Genomic DNA, 25,793 nt, shown 5'->3' on the forward strand with positions numbered 1-25,793 from the left:
CGCTATGACCCATTTTCATTATTACCAAATGTCTTATTTGACTGTCCATTTCGCAGATATGAATGATTTATATATAAGTGATTAATATTTTTAAAAAATCTGAAAGAATCCAAAATCTGAATTATGAACAAATAATTATTTGGCTAACAAAAGTTTGTAATTTCTGAATTCCATTCTTTTTCCAATTTTACACATGTAACGCATCTACTTGAGCTATGGTCTGTTCAGGTGTATTCAGCTATAAACAAACGGGTAAGTTATTTTTGAAAAAAATGTAGGTTTGTACGCAAGTCAAAATATTATTTAGAGTTTAAAAAAAATATTTGTACATAAGTAAAAAAAGTGATTAGAATAAAACGAGTTAGAGTTTAAAAAATATTTTCAAGCTAGTTGATAAGAGTTACATTTTTAACAAACTTAATTTTTTTTGTAATTTTATTTTACAAAAGTTACATACATACGTACAACTTATATAAATTATTTTCATTTTTACATAATTAATAACTCACATGTTATATAAACCAAACCAAATATAACCCACTTATATAAGATAAGACAATTATCCAAATAGTTAATTATCACTTTAAACAATTCCAAATAAGCATTGTTGAAATTATTACAAAATATGCTGCGGGTTACCTATAATAAAAAAAAAATTACAAAATAAGAATATCTTATCCATATCAGGGGTAAATTTGTCACAAAACAGATAATATGAAGTAATTTTATTTTTTTATCGTAGGTAATCCGCAACGGCTAGCCTTCGGATGTGCACTAGATAAAGTAAAATTTGTAATGAATCTTGATGAAATTTATTTTTTCAATATCACAAATTAAAATTTTCTAATAATACTTAATTATACACAATTTCATATCTTCCAAAATTTTAGAATTGACATCACCAATTTCTAAAAAATTATAAGGTCAAGACACCTATACGAGACACAATAATATTGAGAGGTAAAACTTTTAAATTTTAGTAATAAATTTTCAAAATTTTAGTAACAAAATTCTAAATTTTCAACTTTCATGTGATTAATTTAATAGCAAACATATTTTATTCATTAACTTAAATTGTCTGCATATAGATCTCAAGATTATCAAATTAGAAACAATAATTTCCATTGTCATACTTTTAATCTCACTTAATAACCTGAGATCTAAATCTTTTATTTTCTGTGGTTTTCCGAATTTTTTAGAATCAGTTTCATTTGAATCAACCCTTTCACACGATATAATTTTGAGCTTGATACCATTTTTCCTAGACTCCAACCTTCTCTCAAAAGGTTAAACCTAAACATCAAATAATTTCTTTGAAAACTTTCCAACCCCAACATCCAATAAAGAGAACCAAAAAAAACATAACCACTACACCGTTCTTGAAATACTTTAGCTTCATTCTTTTGCGGGTATGGTTAAATTTACACTTATATATAATTATATTTCCAAATAATTTATATTAGTCAAGTCATTGTGAAATCATCTTACTTTAAAAGCAAAATATATATTATTATGAAACTAAGAATACATAAATTGTTTGGAAAATGTTTTTCTTTAAGGACTAGTTTACTTTCTGTAGAAAAATTATAAAAATTTATAGTCTTCAGTTCCGTCAATTTTTTTTATGAACTTCCTACTCTATCAAAATAACGCAGCCAGGGTAGTCTACAAGTTGTAACACACTACAAATAATTACAAAAAAAATCTCTCATTTTGTGCCATCTATTTAAATTTTTCATCATAATTGGCAATTTCATATCTATATTCTATTGTCATAATTACCAATAATATTAAAAATGTTTATGCTTAAGAAAATAAATATTACTTAAACTTCAAACTCAATCTCAGAAACATTTTCCCTGAACTACATTAAACATCTAAATTCTTTTATGTATAAAAAAATACATTTTTTCCCCTTCACTTCTTTTACAAAAACATAGCAACCCTCTTATGTATTTTGCTCCCACTTAGATTTGTGAAGTGGTCCATTTTGATCATTTTTATTTGTCTTCAAGACACCTTTATTGTTGAGATACATGTACTTGGAACTATAAGATATCAGATTTTCTAGCGCCCAAAATAACATACTTTCACTAGCAAATACATTCAAAAAGCAAGTGATCAAACCCTAAGAGTTATCTGAAACTTTCAAGCTTCTAATGATACTGACCAGAATAATATTGTAACATTTTAAATCTGAAACTTCAAAAACAATACTGACAGAATTCCTTCATTTTCAAACTGACACAAGCAGCTGTTCTATTTTGTATGTACTAGAGCACAGGTAAAACTATTATAATCTATAATAACAGACAGTTAGATACCACTGCAGTAACCTTTAAGTACTAAGGGTAAAACATTGTTTTTCTTTTGCTAAACTAGGGCAAACCATTTTGTTAGATGATCAATTTTGTTGAAAGGACATGTACAGCTATTTAGATGCAAATTTGAGGGAATAAATGTACAAGACCAAACGATCACTGCTCTTTGCCAAGCTGTCTTGTATATTCCAAATTTCCAATAAATAATAATAATAATAATAATTCAACTGACCTAGTGTCAAAGGCTTTTAGGTTCTGGAATTGAAATCTGCCACCAAAATTACCTGCCACGTCAAGAAAAACCACTAAAAAAATTAACGCACAAAAAGAAAAAACAAGGTACAATTTCAACTTCATCAAAACACCGGCAAGGACAGTGAAGCCTAGAGGGAGATGATGGTCATCAGCTAATCAAATCACATTGCCACCCTTGCAATTGTAATTCCACAACAATCAGCTTAAAAAGAAAAGAAGCGTAAGCTACGATCCGCAGCTACCAAACATTCGACCCACTAATTATAATGATGTGACTGATTCCGCCTTCTCAAAATAAATTAATCATATATGAATTGTAGGCAAGAAGCCAAGAACAATTTCAGAATTCCTAAATTATTTTTTAGATTTATTGCATGAAATGGTCTAACATGCCTTCGTGCAAATGACATAACATCAGCTACATGCATGACAGGTAGCTGGGGACCACATCATGTAAGAAGCCAAGTTCATGCAAAAAGATGGCATCTATAATGAATTGCTAAAGACGTAAGAGGGGCACTATTTATTATGAAATGCGATCAAGTGATTATGAAAATCACAAAACAATAAATAATGTTCTCTGTCTGGAATAATTCTAGTCAAATTACAAATTCAAGGATTGCAAGGTACCTTCAGGCATGAATTGTGAATATTCAGTAGCTGAAGCACTGATAATTAACTGGAATTTCTATATATTTGAGTATGTGCAAGCATCTTCCTCAACCTGCTTGCAATTGATACTGCAGTCACATTTGCAGATTGAATGTCATGCAAACTCAGATTCTGTTTTATTTATCTATATATATCAAAGCTAATACACATATTTATAACGATAAAAAACATGGATTCTAATCTTCAGCACTTTCCGCAGATAAGCGCACAATAAACAAGAATGAGACCGACACTCGAAATAACAATAATGGTTACACATAATTAGAACCTCATAATTGAGAACCTTGTACAAGACTTTTGGTGGTCTTTCAAACAAGATCAAATCAGACCGGACTTAAAAAAAATCACATTTTAAATCAAATATGCAAACAATGCAGAATGAACAAACAGCATACATCTACATCTAAAACTTAATTCTCCTATCACAACATCAGTTTACTAATGTGTCCCAAGATACCATCAACAATACCCCAATCGCGCATGCATGAATAGTAAACCCATCTTTGCATATTTGATTACAAGTACAAGCACCAGTACACCAGTAAGATTACTTAGATCAACATATTAGATGGACAGTAAACAAAGACAACTATCATGCCAAGTGAGGCATCAATATGATTCAAACACGTTTGTCACGTTATGTGCGTCTGATTTACTGTCATGCAGGAACTCTAAGAGATCAGTTTTGATAAAAGCTCTTAAAACCTTCCTCAAGAAATAACAGATTATTGAAACTAGAATATATGTTGAATAAAACTATAAATAAATGCCAGTGAAACATACAGTAGACCATTAACAATGGATGTGGTAAAACTAGTGATCGTTTTATACCTAGTTTTACAATCAAGTAAAATCCAAGCTCTGCCTCGACATTCCAGCTTCACTTTCAAAATCCTATAGGTTATTCGCTATCTTATTTAATATTAACAAGCTATATTTGTCAATAAACTGGCAGTGGTAATTTCTTGAAATCCAAAAGTAACAAAACCCAGCATGTACCAGCATCATTAGTTCATTATGAACTTGTCTATAATTGTATTCCATATTATAGAGAAAGATTTACGTTACTACAATTATAATAGAAATTTACTCGGACATCATTATCAAGAACTCCACCTCTACATGGACTCATTTCCCTTCTTAAATCCAAATTCTAACATATGAAGTTTGCAAACCTTTCGCTAGGTAAATTATCATAGTGATTGCTAAGAATATATTTTACAACTATCAACACATGAAACATGTATGATATTCCAACCCTTGATGACATCCCATTGTCAGGTTACATAAATTACCTGAAAATGTGAAAATACTTCTGCCAAACCTCCATCAATGAAAGGCTTAGTAAGCCCCTTCTGCTTTGGACCATTCGCCTCATGCAAACACAATACAAAGATTAAAAATGATAGAACTTATAACGGCATGAAAATCCAACTGGTTGAAAAACCAATTAAAAGAGAACTGTTTACAATTGAGTCAACACAGCAAATATTATACATACAAGAGTTCTAACAAAAACTGCTCCCTGACATTATATTAGTAGAGGCCATTGTGTCAGACCTTGCAATGAAAGCGGTGTCACAGATGCAATTTAATATCAACGGACAGAGCTGAAGAACAGGTCAGGCTGCTATTATCTGATTGCAGGCCCCATAAATTCGAACTTCTCACCCAGATCATCACGGAGTGCCTGCTAAAAAACACCACGAATAATCTTCTCACAAATATATTTTTACCACCTTAGGCATGGTTCTCACCTCAACATCTCATTTTGTGGGTTCTACATATAAAAAATTTATAGCTTCTGACCGCCTTAGCAAATACTGTATTTGCTTAGCCAAACAGACCGCCTGTCCCAAATTCTCTTTGCTGCAACTCTTTCCGTCGTTGCTCTTCAAGAGGCTCTGGACTCTTCAGTACTCTTCGTGTACGTCTGGAAAAAAATTAACGCAGTTTGGTTGAATTGCCAAATAAATTGTAAAACAGCACAAGTGATCAGAAGAACAGTTAATCTTCATCAACCAAGTTCAAATGCCTAGAACATACCTGTCTTGAGCATGATGAGTGGGAAAAGTAGGCATGAAATCTTTGGATTTGGGAAGAGGGACTTCACGGAACCACTCATGGCTAAGAGCAGCATCAGCTGTTATTCTCTGTGCATTCAACAAAGCAAGAATCAATAGCTAAAGTACAGTGCCAATTATAATAACCTACAAAAGGGATGTGGAGTTACCTTCTCTGGGTCGTAAGTCAAGAATTTGTTCAGCAGGTCAAATCCAGCATCGGAGAGAACTGGACCTGTGAAAGATGTAGCTGGGAACTTCCTACGCAGTAGATTGTACCTGAAACAAATTCATCTCTTGTTAAATGGACAGATGATAAAAGTCCCTTCTAATGTCACCAGTTGAGCTATTAAATCAGACCAGAAGCACCTAAATCTGGAAGCCTAGGAAAACAGTGGGAAATATATTAAAGGGTAATCTTATACTTATTGTTACCAATACTGTTATCTAGAAAGAGAGATACTTACTGATGCTTGACAAAGTTCACCTTGACTCCAGGGAGTTCAGAGAAACCAGGCCAAATAGTCTCATTTGGCGTACCAAGCATTTTAAATATCTGCAACGATGGGGTCAAAGGATAATTAATATTGAAAACTGGACCATAAAAATTAATGCAATACCAATAATCCCGAAAGTAAGTTTTAGTTGCCAAGGGATTATTAATATTGAAAATTGAAATGAAGATTACCTTGTCAATCTGATCAAACTCTGTTTTCCCATTAAACAATGGTTCCTTTAGTAATAGCTCAGCCATAATGCAACCCAAAGACCACATGTCAATAGCAGTTGAATACTGTTTAGCTCCCAACAAAAGTTCAGGTGCCCTGTACCAAAGAATTATTTAGTCTTGTAATGAAATGTAAAAAATAAACTTAATATACAAATAAAAAATTGGTATCCGAGTAGTGGTAAATGTCTAACTGAAATAGTAAGGAAGGAAGAAACATGTGAAAATCAACCCCGAACACCCTCATAATGACATGTGAAAAGCACCTACTAATTTTAAAAGTGATATGTGATAGCAAAACTATCCTAGTAGGGTTACAATAATTTGTAGGCTTATATCTCACCTGTACCACAAAGTTACAACCAGATGAGTATATGGTTTTAATGGGCTCCCATATTGACGAGCCAACCCGAAATCGCATATCTTCAACTCACCGCGGTTATTTAGAAGCAAATTGGATGTCTTTAAATCTCTGTGAAGAACCCAATTATCATGAAGATATTTCACTCCCTCAAGTAACTGAATCATAAGGCACTTGACCTCGCTCTGACTAAATGGTTGTTTCTTTGTCTCCATCAATGCCTTCAGATCATGCTCCATGTACTCCATTACCATGAAAATGCTATCAAGACTACTCCCTACCACAACTTCTTTCACATTTACAATTGAGGGGTGATCAAAGGAAAGAAGAATATTTATTTCTCGCAGAGAAGTCAGTGGAAAACCTTCTCTCTCTTTTTCCATCTTAACCTTCTTCAATGCAACAATTTCTCCGGTTTTTTTATCTTTAGCTCTGTAAACTACCCCATATGTACCTTCATCTATCTTGTTCAGCCTCTCAAACTCGTCTACACTTCTACAACCCTGAAGCATGTTCACATTTCTCTGGGAAGCAGCAGGTTCAGGCGTATTAGGGGAATCACGTTCATCCTCGGAATCTGTATATGTATGGCTAACACTAGTACCACCGTTATTGCGTTCTTCCTCCATCTCCATGTAATTATTATTGTCCAAATCCTTATCGGCATAATTATCTCTACTCGAAGATCTACCACGTGCAACTTCATCGGAATCAGATGATATGGCCCTGGCACCTTCAGAACCTTCTCTCTTAAGTTCCCCAAACTCTGGACTAATCAACTTATTTCGCACCTTCATCTCATGTTGTGCAGATAATGGCATTTTCTTCCTCTTTTTCTGCATTCTAACATCCAAAGGGGAAACAGAAATCTCACCTTCATCAGCTGAGGAATCAACATCATCTGCCCATCTTGAGGATCTTATACTCATGATTGGTGCAAAGTCATCATTGTACTCAACGCGCTGTTCCTGAAGTGGAGAAGACAAATTAAATGGAGACTCTGCTACATCAGACACAATATCCACAACAGGCTCAACCAGAGGCTCTGAGTGTTGAGGCCTAGCATCCTGAACCGGAGAAATTCGCACAGCACCTGCAGCAATAGCATTAGATGATTGTCTATAAGACTTCGGTAGTGGAGGTGGAGGAGGAAGCACACTAGGAGTCAAAACAATACTACACTTAGATACCTTACTCATATCCTCTTTATCCCACACAATTGGCAACAACTTCCTCTTCTTACTCTCAAAATGCCAATGATTCCCATTCTCCTTGGCATAATCACTATTATTACTCTGTAACGAATCAATCCCTTCCTCGGATCCACTTTCACTGGATAACTCCCCAGGCTCCCGATCAACCAAACCAACTGACAATTCACGTAACCTTATACCACCACCACCACCACTACTTCCACTTCCATTTCCACTACTCCCCGACTCACTCTTCGAAACAGAACGATAGAAACCACCATTACTCACTTCCCTCTCTTTCAATTCTTTCCTGGAGATATGAATTTCGGAGTCACGATGACTAAATTGAGCATCACGATAACTACCATTTGTTCCAGCTGCCATATAATTAATTGTGCCTAAATATGACCACTATTTGCAATAAAACCTAATCGAAATTGCAAAACCCCTAACCCTAGGTATGGTTGAGCAAATTATATTTGAATATGTCAAATCAAACAATCAACAGAGAAAACGAAACTTACAAACTGAGGCAATTGAAGATCAATTCCAAAGTTAATTAAATTTTGATTAACTGATACAAATTAATCAGAAAAGAGGACTGTAAATTAAAAAAGAAAAAGAGAGAGAAAGAGAGAGGAAACTTTGGGGGATATGTAAATGGCGAAACCCTGGAAATCGAATAAAAAGGCGAAATAGAAAGACACAAATTGTAAATGAAAAGTAGCGTTGAGCGATCCCTCTGGTTCCAGAGGCTTAGCGATGGAGTTTTGGTATGTATGGATGTATGTTTATTTGTTTTGCCTTTTTTTTGGGGATGGAATGGAACCGCCGAGAGACTGCTTGTCTTTTTATCAGGGGAAAATGCTTCCTCCCACTTACAAACGCTTTTTTTTAATATGCGTTTTAATTATATTTTGCGTTTTTATTAATTTTAAAATATTTATTTTACGGGAAAAAAAAAAAAGAAACGCATGTTAGCAATGCCTTAAACTGTAACTTATTTTTTAATGCGTCTTCTTACTCCAAGACATTAATTACTTAAACGCGTTATTTAGAAAAAAAAGTCACAACTTCATCATAAAGGCCTAGTTACAACATGGTGCTTTTTAAAAATATCAAAAACACTTGATTTAAAGGGTCATTTTGATGAATTGTGATATTTTGGACCGTTTATTTAATTTATATATATATAGAGTCTTACTCCAATACAAACTAAATTAAAATACAAACTACATCTCTCACACACAACTACACATAATTCCCTCCATTTTTAATAGAATTTTTCCCGTCAATTAGTGATCTCTTTTTAAAATTTAACTTCACTATATTTTTCTACATCATCCAACAATCAGTATGAATACCATATTTGATATGTTTCGACGATAAATCACTAATTATGTCTACGAGAATCACTAAAAGTACTGGTTCTGGAATTAGTACCGATTTCAATTTACTGATTCGGGTAAGTTTAAATACTGATTTGTCGTTAAAATATAGCAAATATGTTATGCAAATCGATGAGTGGGGGATGAATAAAAATAAAGTGAAATTATTTTTTTTAAAGGTTAACCAACTAACGGGAAAAGTAAAATTAAAAACGAAGGGGAAAGTGATTAAACATGTGGGTCTCATTGATTTGTAGTTTGTATTTGAGTATTTGCCTATGGGGACAGGTCTTTAGCAACCGTTTGCTATTTAAAGTTTGTTGACAAACAATTTATCAGCCGTTGGATGGGGGATTAACGGGTGAGATGGCATCCGGACCGCTGAAATTTTCCGCGGTTGGTCTGGACGGACCGCAGAAAATTTCCGCGGTTGGGTGCTGTCCCCTTATCCCCAACATCCCAACAGCACCTCATTTCACCACAAAAAACACCACAAATTTCAAGAAAAATTCTACTCTCTCCAAGTTTACATTTTAGGCGATTTTGGGGCATTTTCATCAAGAAATTCAAGTTGTTTTGTCAATTCAAGGTATATTTCTTGTCTTAAATTTCACATTTTCATGGCGGATAAATTATTTGCTCGTATGTTTCGTCATAAACGTCAAAATGAAAAAAAAGAGGCTATTGATTGTAGTTTACATCTTGATAGTTTAAATAGTAGTGAAGAACCTAAAACCCCTGTATATGTTCAAGATGATGATTTTGTAGATAGAAATGAGGAATTTATTAATTTAGATGACGATTTGGTTGATATTGAAGATGAAAGTGATGGAAATGAGGTTGAAAATGAGGTTGAAAATGATAGTGATAATGTTGAGGGTGAGGATGAAGATGATAATGTAGAGGATGCAAATTTGTATGAAAATGTTGATGGGGGGGAGTTCCATATTTGAATCAAATTTTTCAAAGTGTGGATGAGGCCGGTCATTTTTTTAGGGCTTATGCTTTACGAAATGGATTTGCTATTAAAATTCAAGCTAGCCATCGTAATAAAGACAACGAGATATATGGTCGTTTATATGTTTGTAGGCTTTATGGAAAAAGTGTCATCGCCGAGAGTAGTCAAAATAAACGGCGTAGAGAGGTTCTTCCTAAAAGCGAGTGCAAGGTGAGGATGTATGTCAATTATCAAAAGAAAAAACGTCACTGGGAGGTAACTAGCCTTGAATTGGTACACAACCACGGTCTTGTTTCCCCTAGTAAGATGAATTTGGTACAACGAGAAAGACATGTCAACACCGCGACCCGTAGTTTGATAAAAACGCTTTATGGTTCGGGGGTTCGTAATTGTTAAGTGATGAATGTGATTGGTAACATTCATGGAGGTAATGACAAAGTTGGTTTCAATGTTCAACATGTTAGGAATGTGTTAAGAGACGAGAGGAAGAAAATGTTTGAGATTAGTGACGCCCAAGCGGGGTTGGACTTGTTGCATAGGTTGAATGAAGAAAGTGGTTCTAAATATTTTATTAGGACCGAAGTCGATGAAGAGAATCGCTTGAAGTGTCTAGTATGGATTGATCCGAGATGTATAATGGCTTACCAAAATTTGGCGATGTTATGGCTTTTGATACCACTTATCGGAAAAATAGGTATGCAATGCCATTTGTCCCATTTACCGGAGTCAATCATCATTATCAATCGGTAATTTTCGGGTTTGCATTGATGCGGGATGAACACGCGTCGACTTTTGAGTGGATTCTTCGTACTTGGCTTGAAGGTGTGGGGAATAATCCTCCATTGACTATAATCACGGATCAAGATCAAGCCATGGCAAGCGCTATTGCGGTTGTACTCCCGAATACTACCCATTTATTGTGTTCTTGGCACATTAGTCAAAAATTCCCGGAGAAATTAGCTCATTATTATTCGGCTTTTCCGGAATTCAAGACGGACTTCAACAATTGCATTTATAAATCTCTCACCGAATGTGTTTTTGAAGCTAGATGGGCGTCGTTTGTGGAAAAGTATCACTTGCAAGATCATAAATGGTTAAAGGGGTTATATGAGTTGAAGCACAAGTGGATTCCTGCATATACTAGAAACAAATTTTCGGCGTTTCAAAATAGTACATCGAGGAGTGAGGGGATGAATTCTTTCTTTGATAAGTATGTGAGTTCGGCAACGGGTTTGAAGGAATTCATTGAAAATGCCCAAAAAGCATTGGCAAGGCAATTCATGAGGGAGAAGGAAGAAGATTATGTCACCATTAATCTAAAACGTCCCATAAAATTGCATACCACATTGGAGTATCATGCTTCTTGTATCTACACTAAGGAAATGTTTAGAAGATTTCAAGATGAATTGGTTGAGTCTTCAAAATACTTTGTTGAAAAAGACCGACGAGCTAGTGAAGAAGGGGAGAGAATGGGGGATGTTTATACGTACTATAGTTGTTATAGGCCCATGTCCGAGCCTACGAGAAGAAATGTTTATTTTGTGGCATTCGAGAAAGCAAGCTCTTTGGGAATGTGTACGTGTAGAATGTTTGAACATTCGGGGCTACCTTGTAGACACCTATTGGCGATCTTCACTAAGAAACGGGTTTCGGAAATTCCCCCGTATTACATAAACCGGAGGTGGACAATGCATGCCAATAGAGTTGATGGTGTGTTACCTTACAATTTGGATGTTGGACAAAGTCATGAGATGACCTCAACCGATCGATTTAATAGCATGACAATGTTAACCATGAGTTTTTGTCAAAGTAGCATTGCATCCAAGGAACGGTATGATTATGTCGTTGGAGTGATGAATCGAGAAATACCAATTCTCGAAAAAATGAGCGTTGATGGAATTAAATCTTACGAAAGCAATTCGCAAGCTCCAAATGCAAGTGCTCATGAAGAAACAATTCTTGACCCTATGATGTCCCAAACTAAAGGGAGGAAGAAGGACGTTCGTTTCAAAAGTCCAATAGAATCGATTGGTAAAAAGGAGAAGCCGCCAAGAAGGTGCACTTATTGTCAAATGGAAGGCCATGATAAAAGGAAGTGTGCTCGTAGACTAGAAGATCTTAAAAATGTTCAAGAATCACAATATAATTAGTGGTGTACCATTTTGTAACCGAATGTTGTAATCTTTAAATGGATTTGAATTTTAAGTGTTTAACATTGCTTTCTTTTTTGTTATGTTTTATTGTCATATAATTGCCAATTATTGTCATATAATTGTGTTTTATTGTGATAGGTAACATGACTAGCGAGTATAGTGGTGAGAACAACTCCGATCATAGTTGTGATTCGGTTTCCCACGTTAGCAACACATTCTCGGACTCCCTACCAAGCGACTCGTGGTATGAGGACAATGACGAGGAAGATGTGGTCTCACCAACCTTTAGTGAGATGGAAGATGCATGTGCCGAGTTGATGCCCCTTGTGGACAATGACGAGCCGCCCTATGTGGAGGAAGAGGAAACAGACTTGTACCCACCCGATGAGGAGGCTTATAGGGCCAAAAATTGGATCGAGGCATGCAATTGGATGGAGGGTACTGAACCGTGGAGATTGGTGAACTCTCATCCGGATCCGTGCTTCCTTCCGATCTTGAATTTGGGCAACAACACGCCCGATGGAAAATGGAAAAAATCTGGATGGAATGGCGGTAAGCTTGTTAAATGTGATCGAATTGCCGATATTGTAAACTTGAGGCCTCGTGAGGGTTGTAATATGGACCAAATACGCATTGAATATGTGAAGGGTTGGGTTTCACACCTAACGGGAGGGACGGAGAGGGAACGCGGGACATGTTTTGCAAGATTTCGTCTCTACGATGGCTCGAATACGATTCCCGTTACCATTTGGAACGACTCCAACCCTTACCCTTGGAAACTTACGGAAGGCCATATCCGTGATGGTTGTGTACTTGTTCTCTACCATATTGCATGCTTCGTGGATACTACGCAAGGAGTTGCTCAACACCGGTTATCTGGTGGTCTTTCTAATATACTAGGTATTTTTGGTTAGGACCAATATATTTCATAAAATTTAGTGGACTGTATTGATCGTGTAATTTTCATTCGAATCTATGTATTTTCATTGAATTTTATATGAATTTATATGAATTTTCTATAAATTAAAGTATGAAATTTGAGATTGAAAGTGTACCTAAAAATTTGAGATTGAAAAGTAAAATTTACAAGTCGAACTATACATTACAAATTATTATGAAATGTGTTGAAAGGTTTTTTTTCAATATTTGGACAAGCGTTGACTTTTGTTGACTTTTTTAAGGAATTTTCAATTTAACGTAAAAAATGATTTTTTTTTTTCATAATCACTCTCATTACCATATTTTAAGACTTTTGAGAGTGGTTTGGATCAGTGGAAGTTAGTTTAGGACTAACTTCCAAAAAATAAGCAATTTCAATAGAAGGTTTGCATGCATGCCTCTGTTTCTGCTCTGTTTTTCTGATCAGTTTGCTGGAACAAAACCAAAGGGACGGACCGCGGAAATTTTCCGCGGTTGGGCTAAAGAGGGACCGCAGAAAATTTCCGCGGCTAGGCAGGAATTTTTTTGTAATGCAGACTGTATACAGAAATTCACCACCTATAATCCACAAAAATTGCCGACAAAATCCAGCATAATTTACCACCTATAATCCACCAAATTCACCAAAATTGGCAACAAAAATCCCACACACCTATAATCCCCCGAAATCAAGCATAATTCACCAAAATAATCCTCCAAAATTCAAAACAATCCAAAATCCACAAAATCCACCAAAATAAAATCAAATAAAACCGATAATATAAAATCAAATGATATCCAAGTACGTAAACCGACAATATAAAACTAAAAGAAATGCAACTACATAATCCGACAACCTAAAATAAAACGAAATCCAACTACATAATCCGACAACCTAAAATCAAATGAAATTCAACTACGAAGCTTCGTGATGCCTACGCATACGAATCCCGGGAATCCCCCTTGCCTTCCCTAGCTGAAGCTCCCTAGCTATCCTATACCTAAAGGTATCCACCTCCTCCTGCGACCAATTCGGTACCTCGGCTAAGTCATATCCTTGTGTGAAGTAGTCCATGTACTTCATCACATAAACACCACAATCATTAGAGTTTCGTTGCTTTGGCCTGGACGGTAGAGCTAGGACCTCGGCTGAAGTAGGGTCAAGCCCCTCGACTGGGTGTACCATATGCAATAGCCTCGGTAACAACCATGATTGCAATGAAATTATGATCCGAGAATGAATATAATATACAATTGGTAAGGACTATATAGAAGACAGTAATAGTAGAGGAACATACCACCACTCGTATATCCTCACGATAATCCGGCTCGTCATTCATTGAATCTATGATAAGACCTTCAAATCGTCTAGTACCGAACATGAACAAAACCCAATGCACATCTCCGACACAACATGGGATGAATATGTAGTCCGCCTCGAGAACGGAAGGACCAACAGTAGCACTGGAAAACCCGGTAAAGCTACGTAATGCTTTATTCCATGCCCTCTGCAATGTATCTCCACCGACCCTCGATGCTTTTCTGATTTTCTTCACATGTCCTTTCCCAAGAACCATGAAGTAGGGATCCATGAAATAATAGACGGGTTTCCTCTCCCATATACCTCCAGTATGAATCTCCTCCTCCCGAGTCCTTAGCAATCCCTGCAAGTATATATGAATGCAACAAGTAAAATAAATGCAACAAGTAAAATTAATGCAACAAGTAAAATAAATGCAAAAACTAAAATATATTAGACAACGAACAATACCATATAAGTGTATATGATCCTGTCATCAACCCATGTTCCTGGAGCCAGACTCTGCATAGCTGATGCATGGACGTGATAGTCCTGAACACTAAGACCACCGGGATTCCTCGGTGCCATCCCGAAGCCCCATCCCCAATCTGAATATATAGCATTCTTCTTTGTCATGTTGAGACTCTTAGTGTACTCCACTTCTCCTCTTTCATCCTGCGGGATGCAAGCTTCACGGGCCTACTAGATGAGGCAATAGCCTGGGGTGGCTGAGACACATGCTGGGATGGCTGTGTCATGTCAACGACATCCTGGGCAGGAATGGCTGGAATGTCAAAGTCGTCAGCCAAAGATGCAATGAAATCTGATTTTATGTTCTGAAATGTGGGAGGTCTGTAGGCGGGTCCTTTGATCTTCTTCATCAACCGAGAGAATGGTGTGAGGAAGGTAGCAGAAATCCTCCCAAACTCCTCCACAAACTCAGGAGGAACCCTAGCATCCAGCTGCTTCAACATATTAAGCCCGGCAACCATCTACAAACAAAAATAAGCAAACATTTTTTTATTAATTCCACAAGGATATCATATCATCAAGATGAAATACGTGTGAATGCAAATTTTGTAGTGTGTGGGGGTGTAATATGAAATATGCATATTTGTAAAACACTTACAACTTCATAGCCCTCGAGGCTATCATACAACTCCCTCGTCTTGTACTGCTGCTGAGGCTGTGGATCGGGCTTCCCTATGCGCATACGAGATATATCAGCATACCACGCCATGTAATCAGCCTCCGAAGCTATGTCTACCGAGTCATCAACAAGGCCATCCAAATCTGAACAGAACCTGGCCCATTTGCCAATATCAATAAACCACCGCACCAGCCAATCCTCCCCTGCAAACGTGGCATCCTTAGCCCCCCTGTAACCAACCATGTTCACCGGTGCCCGTGGAATCTGGGGACTAGAACCAAACTGTCTCGACACCCTGTCCGGATGCTGCCACTCGACCACGTCGTAACATACAAGGGGAACTCGACCGCACCCAGCTAACTGTGCCTGTATCATCTCGCTGTCCATAACATCCTCGAACCTAGTATACGGCCTCCAGACCACCTCATCACCAGCAACACCATCAAACTCACCCCTATAGAACGGTAAGCTGTGGTGAGGGCCTGACATCCTGCGCTTCTTCGAAACCCCGACATGAGTATCACTAGCATAGGCCCATCCCTCAGCAACCAGATAATCCTCCTGACCGGGAGATCGTAAAGGCACGCCAATACGAGGAAATCTCTCGTAAGACCAAACCTGTAACACCCAGACACAACAAGCAATGCTCTTGCTGCCCTTCCTTGCAGCAATCTCCAAACCCCGGTATATATGAGCTAACACAGCTGCACCCCAAGCATAATAAGGAATCTCCCGCATATTAATCAACGGGTGCATATACCGAACATGAACAAAAGAGCGATTGATGTTGGGGAAGAGGATACAACCCATAATGAATAGCAGATATGCCTTGGTATGTACAACCGTGGCCCTCATATTGTTCTTCTCAGGCTTCTGTGCACCATATCTCTCAAACAACCACCCCAGCTTGATGTTATTCCGATACAAAGCCTCCTTCACCTCCTCCTCGGTCAAAGGCTCAAACCAATTATTAGCAAAATACGCCGCCTTGTTCTCTATCACCCCACAAGTCAGCGCATCCCCCTGAACTGGCACCCCTAAAATAAACCCCACATCCTCCAATGTAACAGTCATCTCGCCCTGTCTCGTGAAAAAAGTGTTGGTCTCAGGTCTCCAACGCTCCACCAAAGCAGATATCAACCGAGTGTCAGTAGTCAAGACAACAGCAGGGTCTGCAAAAATCCCAAACCCAAGCATGTGTAGCAATTCCCGCTGTGGTCTCCTTAACTTCCACAAGTGCAATGACTTGTTCCCCGAATAGCTCTACAACTCATCTCTCCCTGCACCATCCCAAACATCCTCACTGACGTGATACCGATTGTCCCAAATAATATTATGCGCGTTAGGACCCGGCAACATATTCCCGAAATCACCAAAATTATTCATACCTGAAAATATTGTCAACATAATTCATCAATCACCACAATTAAAACACCACGTACACAATTAAAACAATTACCACATATAATCACCTAAATTAACCTTAATTTCATAAATTATAAATTCTTAATTTATTTAGAATTTAACACTAATTTTACCAAATTCGAAATTAACTAAATAAAATTTGAAATTAACTAAATTAATTCAAAAAAAATTAACTAAACCCTAATTTCACACTAATTTTTATTAAATTTGAAATTAACTAAAAATTAAAAAAATAAATTAACTAAACCCTAATTTCACACTATTTTTTCATTAAATTCAAAATTAAATAAATTAATTCAAAAAAATTAAACTAAACCCTAATTTCACACTATTTTTTCATTAAATTCGAAATTAACTAAATTAATTCAAAAAAATTCGATTTTACCAAATTATGCAAATTCGATTTTACCAAATTTATAAACGTAATTCACTAATTAAATTCGATTTTAACCATTAATTAAACCACTAATTCGAAATTAATTCTTCATTAAATATATCCTAAAAAATGAATTTAACTAATCAAAATTAAATTTTAATTAAGTAAATCCTAAAAAACTAATATTTTTCAATTCCAAATTATGAACCCTAGAATTTCTCAAAAATCAAATTTAATCATACTACACTTCATATGTTAATTCATCACAAAGATTCATACATTAATTAACACTAAAAATTCGAATTACATACACAAAATCATATCTACAATAAAAAAACAAACATAAATTTATATCAATAAAACTGTAAATAACATAAAAGAATCGATTATATACCTTAATTGCGAGAAAGAGGAATGATTTTGGCTCGCTGTGTTAGGTTGTGTTAGGTTTTTGGCTGTGCTGCTTCTGCTTCTTTGCTTCTGCGCGGCTGCTGCTGTGTTTGTATATCTGTTTGAGAGAGTTTGTGTTTGCTAGGGATAAGACAAACAAAAAACGCCATAAACTGCTGAAATTTTCCGCGGTCCGTGGTTAGGGGTATTTTCGTAATTACCCCGGACCGCTGAAAATTTCCGCGGTCCGCCTTTAATCTCAGCCATTCAATCTCCGATCCAACGGCTGCCAATGTGTTTGTTATATACCGGTCTACAACAAACGTTTGTTGTAGACCGGCCCCCTTTGCCTATATATATCATTATTTTTTACGTTGTTATAATATTACTTTTATATTTGATAGTTTGTTGTAATATTTTTGCAACAAATATGCATATATTGAGAAATATACAAGTGATGAATTGAATTAAAGCTATATATAGTACAATATTTAATCATGTCATATCTAGTGTTATATAATTATATCATATATTAGCGTTTAAATAACAGTAGAGCAATGTTTTTTTATATTTATAATTGGCTAAGTCTTTAATCATAATTTTATTTTGAATTATATTAGGTGTTCGAATAATATTAGAATAATATAATCAGTTTTTATTTATAATTGTAATAAGAATATATTTATTCTAATAAGATATGATCTTAACTGTCTATTTTTAATTATATCAGATCAACAGTTAAGATTATTTGGGCGGTATATGACCAAAATTTTGAATAATAAGTCTCTTACGCTCATTAATATAGGATATAATGAGCACTATTATAGCCTCCTACAAATTTGTACCAAAAAGAGCACTCCTAGTAAATATACATAAGACATATATATTTGAAATTTGACTAGTGGGTCGATTCATTTTCCTAAACATGTCATTTCCTATACAAATAAGCCTAGATCCGTGAACTATCCAATACTTACATGGATTAAAATAATTAAAATATTAAAAAGAATATCAAAACTACAATTAAAATATTTTCAGCATTATAACAAATCAATATCACTCAATCATAAATCCACTTTTCATGTCAAAAGAAAAATTCAAAAATCTGAGATTACATATTCTTCATTTTTGTACGAGTAGTCATCTTGAGTCATTCTTCTTTTTCATTCTTCATAAAGTATGTGAACTAAAAAGTTCATAATTGTAGCAATTTTTTCTTCTATATTATCTCTTTCTTTATGCCCAAAAATTGGTACAAACATTATTCAGGTGAAAATCAGATAGAATAGTCAAAACTGAGGTATAAATGCCTAAAATTAAGGAATAGATAAGACTATATTCCTTATGGAAGGAAAGTAGGCGCGCCCTATATATGGGAAGGACGAGCCCTATATTATGGATGACTTATTATAGATGTGCCCTATGTATAAGAAGGCGTGCCCAATTACTTGGTGGAAGATGATGAATTCTCTCGTAGATGCCCACTTGTGATAAATCTTAGGGCGCGCCCAGAGTGAATAAGATATCTTAGGAAGGCTTTTAACATGGATGCTTGGATGGGTTCTTTGGAGGATTCGAGGAAGATGGAGATTATTATTACTAACCTATTTGATGCAAATACTCTATTAAAGAACTCCATCCTTTAGTGCATCTATAGAAAGACGGTGTCCATTTTCAGAGACCTCTAGGGGTATGCCTGGATGGAAGGCCTCCTCCTGTAGTCAATGAGTGTCCTCATTGGGGATGTGGGGTAAATTCTGGTGTGTGCTTTGGGAGCTCTGTCTCTGCAGTCAACGGGTGTCCTCGTTGGGAGATTTCGGAGTATCCTGCACTTTGCACCCAAAATTTGGGATCACTTGTCCTGTAATCAGGTAGGGGCTCCTTATCGGGGGACAAGGATGCGTTCAATATTTGGGGTGAACCACGGCCATACCTGCATCAACGGACTAGAAAAACAGCTGGTAGCAGAAGGTTATCCTTGGCCAGGGAGGTGTCTTATCCATGAAGTCTCAAAGCCGCGAACGAGCCTTGGGCCTTTGTGGTTGAGCCTCATCGTCGAACATTCCTAAAGCTAGTAGAAGACGGTTTCCAGCGGGTTTCCCATTGGGCCTCGGGACAAGAGATCTAAGCCCGTTAGGTTTCTTGTTCTCCAAGAACTACATTGGCTTGATTCCCTATAAATAGGGATACATAGGTGTTGAGCAGGATTGAAGCTGTATGTATAACTCAACAATACTGGTTTGGACAACTCAACATAGAACACGGACTTTGAAATAATCTATGTTCCACCGGAATCAGTACAGATTGTTTATTGGGTATATGCACAAAAGGTTTTGTTAGCTGCAGTGAAGAAGACGTCAACAACGATCCATATGAAGTTCATTAATATATTCAGGCATCGGAGGAATAAGGTTGGAGTCATTCGAAGCAGTTATCAGAATCAGTGAGAAGACCTCAAGTATTCTTAGTGAAGTTGGTTATATTTGGTAGAAGACTTAACATAGGTTTATACGGGTATAATACGAAGGCCTGAGAGTGGAACTAGTCGTCTGTGAACCAGACCCTTGCACGAGACGTCAGTGATCCGTGAAAGGAAACAGAGTATTATTTTTAGAAATACCGTTAAGTGGTTTTTGTACTAGAGGAGTCTGGAAATATATTAAGGTACAAAATCCCGGAAATTAGAAAGGCTGCAGATACAAAGGACTACAGCCCAAGGACTTATTAGATTTATTTTTTAATCAATGACTGAGTTTTGTTAAATGAATAAATGGAAATTAATTCATTTATTTATTTAATTTTATGTCACAATTGATTTTAAAATAAATAAATTAATAACTGATCTTTTATTAAATGAATAAATGAATTTCAAATCATTTATTTATTTAATTTAATACCAATATTTAGTTTTTGGTAAAATAAATTAATATTTGATTTTTAATCAAATAAATAAATAAAATCAAAATTTATTTATTTATTTGTTTTTAAATATCAAATGTTTTCTTCGAGTTCAGGATTTGCATGCTTGTTGATTCGCTTTGATCAAAAGAAACTGTAAACTAATTTTCTTGGTACAAAGGAAATATAGATTGCAAATGAAAAGGATTTTGTGTACGAGTTTTATGTCATCGTGACAGTGCATGCACGTACTTGTGTGTTTTGTTTATTCATAAAACAAATCAAAAGCAAGGAAACCACTGAACATGTTTCATTGTTAAACAAGAATTGGCAGGTCTTGCATCGGGTTTCACCCAGTCGCGCGACGCGCGCGTGTATCGCACGCCCCTCCCTCTCCTACTTTCTTTCTCTGCATGTGAATATTACTCCTTCAGCTGGCGCCTGGTTCTCTCTCCTGCATAAACAGACTCTTGTACCTGCAACTGCATGTGGTACAATTCGGTAAAATAAAAGAACTAGTTTGTTTATTTCATTTGTACAACACTGCAATCTTCTACCTGGTTGCCACAAGATTAATGCATGCAAGTGTTCTGTTTCTACTACTCTAGGTCGCCATAGGAAGAATAATACAAGGCAAAGTCGGCGCACTAATCATAGTAAGTCGCCACAGACACTCTTGATCACCACAGAATATTATTCCTAGTGCTACTCTCCTCTTGGTCGCCATACAATTTATTCTTGTGAGCTGTACAATTTTAAATGTGTGGACATGGTTAAGCCACACATTTAGTCCTTATCTCTCCTACAATTTTACCTTCTATAAAACACAAGAATTACAACATATTGAAAACACATTTCAGCAAGAACTCTATCGAAGCTCTGTAGAATTTATTCTTGGAGAGTTGGGTAATTTCATTTATTGAAATTAAGGAGAAAAGTGCTGCCCAATTTATTCCACACCAATTAAATCCTTACAAACTTGTAACACTCATTATTTAAAGCTCTCTTGATTGTATTTAATATCTTTTGATAGAAACTTTATATTCTTTAAGTGATTGATAGAACCCTAGATTGATAACTATTATTTTGGTTCTCTCTATATTTATTGCTTCGAATTATTTATATTCAGAGTTGTAAGCAAACCTTTACTGTTTAATTTCTTAATAATAATAATTATTCCGTGAATCTCTTTGTGTTTGTTTATTTCATTTTCGAAGTTTATTTTCCGCTGTAATTAATTTTAGAAAATGAAGAACATACATTCACCCGCCTCTGTATGTACATTTGGACCTAACAATTGGTATCAGAGCTTGTTTGTCGATATACAGATCTGATCCGTTAGATTATAAGCTTTGTTGTTGATTTTGGTTGTACGGAGTTTGGGAGTGCTTTCGGTGTGTAGATCTGATTTGGGTTTGTTGGTTTTGACTTGACTGGTTTAGTATTGTTGACTGAATGGGTTATCATATTTTGAGACGGTTTATTGCAAATTTTCTCAGATTTGAAAAGATGAGTTCTCAGAAAGTTAGTGGTATCAAGGTTCCTTGGTTTGATAAATCGAGATATAATCTATGGAAAAAGAAAATGCTATTGTATATTCGGGCATCGAATCCAGAGTATATGAGAGTATTGAGAGAAGGAAGACATGTGCCGATGAAGGATCATCCGGAGTTGCCTAATATGAGAATGTCATGTCCTGAAGCTGAATAGAGTGCACGTGACTAAGAACTGATAGCTCTGGATGAAGGCCTGCAGCTTAGTTTGGTGGATTCAATGGATGATGATATGAGTCACCAAATAATGGTCTGTGAGAGTGCAAGGAACATGTGGGAAACCATATAACTACTTATGGAAGGAACTGAAGATGTCAGGCAGAATCGATTGAATATCTTGACTTCAAAATATGAGGCCTTTAAGTCCTTTCCCGGAGAAAGTATTACTCAAGTCTTTGAAAGACTGAATAAACTGTTAAATGAATTAAGTATCCATAGCAAGACTTATCCCCAAAGAGAAGTGTACAGGAAGTTTATGCTAGTCCTACCTCACCACTTAGAGAATAAGCCTTCATCTGTTTATGAGCGTGTTGACTTTGAAACCATGACACTTGAGAAGTTGTATGGTAAACTGAAGACTCATGAAATGGAGCAAGAACAAAGGAAGATCATCTATGGTGGTGGTACAGTTGATAGCAAGAATGCTGAAGTACTCAAGACAACTGCACTTGTAGCCAGTGGAATCAAAGAGCTTGACATTACTACTGAAAAGCCTAAATCTAAAGCTGAAACACTCTTTGAAGGTGAGATGGATGATGGAAACCTCTCTGGGAATCCAAGTGACTACTACACTATTGAGGAGCTGCAAAGCATGGAAGATCCTACTATGGCCAACTTAGCTGGGATGTTCAGTAACATCAGGTTTAGAAGGAAGCAAGGTTTTAGGGGTTCTGGAAGCAGCAACCGTGGTCAGAGGTCAAGTTCATCTTCTGGATCAGGTTACAAGACAGAGATGGTTGACAGAAGCAAGTTCAGATGCTATAACTATGATGAGGTTGGACACTTTGCCACTGAATGTAGGAAGCCTCAACAAACAAGGGATAAAGGCAAAGCTTATCAGAAGAAGGACTCAGGTAGCTCAAGGAAGTATCCAGTGAAATCTTACATAACTGAGGGGAAGAGCTGGGATGACACTGATGATGAAGAAGAGCAATATGGAAATCTTGCATTAATGGCAGAATATTCTTCTCATGTAACATGTCTAACTATCCGTGCTTTACCTCCAGATAACTTGTGTGAGAATGAACACTGTGTCGCCTTCAGGCAGACTGTCCTAGTATATGGAAACTGTCCTAGTATATGGAAATATTGTTTCTGATCACTATCTTAAGGCACGATACAATACAAAGGAATGTATTGAACAACATGATGCCGTAAAAGAAGTGTATAGAAACGTTAGTACTACACTAAGATGTACTCTGCTTGATGTCGAAGACCTTAAAGTAGAACTAAAGAAAGTTAAAGATGAAAATGATAAGTTAGTTCTAGATAGGGTCAGTGTTTCGAATCTTAAGCAAACTAATAGATATTTAGAGCTTAAGATTACTAAGCACCTTGAGACAGAGGAAGAGCTTAAGAACAAGAATGCGGAATTAGAAACCAAATTGCATGCTTTTACTGATTCTGCAAATCTTGCTAAGAAGCTCATAGCTAATCAAGTAGTAGGTGGAACGGTTGGGATATGATTAGACTACGACGAACTTAGAAAAGCTTTTAAGAAATGAGTATTTGAAAATGAGCCTGTAGAAAAAGTTTTTAATCCCCCTAGTACACCTCATGTTCTTAAGGAAGCTAAAAAGCCTCTATTTAAGAAAGCTACTGTTGAGCTCTTTGATGAAGATAATCTTTATATTCATCATGAGATGCTTGTTAAGGATCTCGAGCTCTCAAGGAGACAAAAGGCAAAGAAACCTACGTCTGTTGCTAGTGACTCTGACTTATCTTTTGCCGGACTAGGGTTTACTGTTGGGTTCCGAAGTCATAAAACGCAGCGGATAAACGTAAATAAAACAAAAAATTTTGAAACCCAAAAACAGGATCCATGTATAATTATGGGCAGATTATGGAGATAACGAATCATACCTTTCAAGAGCTTAACTTTCACGAACTCAACGGAGATCCTAGCTATCACGCTTTGTGTCTACCTCTCGGAGAAACACCTCTATGGTATCCACACGAGCACCTTCAAGAACGTCTCACGAACTTGACTACGGAATGGATGTACTAGCCTCCTTCTTGACGATCTGAATTGCCTCTGCCTCTCTTTGCTGCTAGGGTTTTCTCAAAAACGTACAAGCCTCTTTAACCTATCATTATGTATTTATAATGGCTAATTAAAAAGGCCCATAACAGCAAAGCCCAACCCTAGTAGGTATTGGATTAAATAATAAAAACGAATTTCTATTATTTAATTAATAACTAAGTCATACTTAATTATTATGGGCAAAAACATTCCTTTTAATTCGAATTTATATTATCTCAATTAAGTCTTATTTAATTATAATAAAATTCAAATAATCATCAATTAATTTAAATCCATAATTAAATTAAGTATTCCATTAAGTGGTCTATTTGTGCGACCCTATAGGCTATTATTTAATTGGCAATAATTTTATTCTCTAATAAAATTATAAACAATGAGCGGTATCTATTAATATATCATTGTTGCCCAATTAAATAATAATTAAATCGTGATTAGATAAAACCTTTCGTGATTAATGTTTTTCGTGTAATATAATCCCTTTAACCATACATATTATAGATTAAACTCGAGGCATGTATTTAGTCATCCTCTTCAACATTTAATCCGGGTTTACTTGATCCATGAGTAGATTATCAAGACAAATCATTATTTGAGCATGGCCATGCTTTTATAATCTCACTCAATCAAGAGGCCAATAATATCTCTCCTAATTATAGGAGGGTTAAATCCTTTATCTATCATTCATATTTCTCATACGACTCATGATATACCCGATGTCCACTTTTATCATCACCCGATCAAAAGTAACTTTTAATGTAGTCAAAGTATATTAATCCTCGTATAGAAATATAATAATTTCAAGTCAAAGGATCGTTACACCATTATCACTGTGAGTCTTTCTTATGACTTTATTAAACATGAAGAATCTCATTGTGGGTCTGTCCAGTACCATGTACTCTCACATGTACCTATGTATTGACTTTAGTATCCCCATACTTATAACCAATGAGATGTGGTTATCTTGTCAAACAACATACTAGTCTATCTATGTATTATTATTGTCCTATATAATAATACTCGACTAGGGACCTTTAAGAATATGATATATTATATAATCTCAAGTTTAAGTCATGTACTTAAACTATACAATTTGTATCATAATTCTAAGGACATTTATTATGCTAACAAAATATCGCAGTAATTAAGGTCATAATAAATACATTAATTGAATGATCAACTGACATAAAGATTTAAAAGAATAATGTATTGCCTCTAGGACACCTACACTAACAATCTCCCACTTGCACTAGAGCTAATCACCCATATATCTAATACCCATGGAACTAGTGTGACCATCGTGCTTCTGCTGCGCCAAGCCTTTGGTTAGTGGGTCTGCAATGTTATCATTTGTGTGCACTTTACATATGTGTATATCACCCCTTTCATTAATCTCTCGAATAAGGTGAAATCTTCTGAGTATATGTTTAGC

At 35.9% G+C, this 25,793-nt stretch overlaps 3 protein-coding genes across 7 annotated transcripts; 1 reads left to right on the forward strand and 2 right to left on the reverse strand.

Annotated features, from left to right (window-relative positions):
• Positions 1-2,301: 2,301 nt before the first annotated feature.
• Positions 2,302-8,461, reverse strand: LOC141659026 (cyclin-dependent kinase G-2-like). 5 transcript variants are annotated; one of them, XM_074465747.1, is made up of 9 exons: positions 6,382-8,461; positions 6,000-6,135; positions 5,779-5,867; positions 5,482-5,590; positions 5,295-5,401; positions 5,058-5,181; positions 4,544-4,938; positions 3,207-3,316; positions 2,302-2,605 (listed from the first exon to the last, which is right to left on the reverse strand). In XM_074465747.1, exons 1-6 carry the CDS (start codon positions 7,974-7,976, stop codon positions 5,082-5,084), a joined length of 2,136 nt encoding a protein of 711 aa, XP_074321848.1. In that variant the 5' UTR covers positions 7,977-8,461; the 3' UTR covers positions 2,302-2,605; positions 3,207-3,316; positions 4,544-4,938; positions 5,058-5,081. The 5 variants fall into 5 exon arrangements, with proteins under 5 accessions (XP_074321848.1, XP_074321847.1, XP_074321846.1 ...); XM_074465746.1 differs by having other exon boundaries at positions 4,544-4,911; positions 5,006-5,181; XM_074465745.1 differs by having other exon boundaries at positions 5,006-5,181.
• A 2,106-nt stretch (positions 8,462-10,567) lies between these two features.
• LOC141660941 (protein FAR1-RELATED SEQUENCE 5-like) lies at positions 10,568-12,088 on the forward strand. Its single transcript, XM_074467920.1, has one exon. It carries the CDS (start codon positions 10,568-10,570, stop codon positions 12,086-12,088), a length of 1,521 nt encoding a protein of 506 aa, XP_074324021.1.
• A 1,246-nt stretch (positions 12,089-13,334) lies between these two features.
• Positions 13,335-14,945, reverse strand: LOC141660942 (uncharacterized). The gene is made up of 3 exons (XM_074467921.1): positions 14,781-14,945; positions 14,193-14,673; positions 13,335-13,588 (listed from the first exon to the last, which is right to left on the reverse strand). Exons 1-3 carry the CDS (start codon positions 14,943-14,945, stop codon positions 13,335-13,337), a joined length of 900 nt encoding a protein of 299 aa, XP_074324022.1.
• Between the last annotated feature and the right edge of the window lie 10,848 nt (positions 14,946-25,793).

This window comes from Apium graveolens, chromosome 5, assembly GCF_009905375.1.
Source record: "Apium graveolens cultivar Ventura chromosome 5, ASM990537v1, whole genome shotgun sequence".
NCBI lineage: Eukaryota > Viridiplantae > Streptophyta > Magnoliopsida > Apiales > Apiaceae > Apium > Apium graveolens.

Excerpts from the sequence above, each read along its gene's own strand:
- LOC141659026 (XM_074465747.1), bottom strand. The coding sequence starts at position 7,976 with ATGGCAGCTGGAACAAATGGTAGTTATCGTGATGCTCAATTTAGTCAT. Across the intron at positions 6,136-6,381 it reads GTTGTAACTTTGTGGTACAG|GGCACCTGAACTTTTGTTGG; the intron begins GTGAGATATAAG and ends TCTTTGGTACAG. Across the intron at positions 5,182-5,294 it reads ACTCATCATGCTCAAGACAG|ACGTACACGAAGAGTACTGA; the intron begins GTATGTTCTAGG and ends ATTTTTTTCCAG.
- LOC141660942 (XM_074467921.1), bottom strand. The coding sequence starts at position 14,945 with ATGACAAAGAAGAATGCTATATATTCAGATTGGGGATGGGGCTTCGGG. Across the intron at positions 14,674-14,780 it reads GGATCATATACACTTATATG|GGATTGCTAAGGACTCGGGA; the intron begins GTATTGTTCGTT and ends ATATACTTGCAG. Across the intron at positions 13,589-14,192 it reads TACCGAGGCTATTGCATATG|GTGGTGAATTTCTGTATACA; the intron begins GTACACCCAGTC and ends TGTGGATTATAG.
- LOC141660941 (XM_074467920.1), top strand. The coding sequence starts at position 10,568 with ATGTATAATGGCTTACCAAAATTTGGCGATGTTATGGCTTTTGATACC.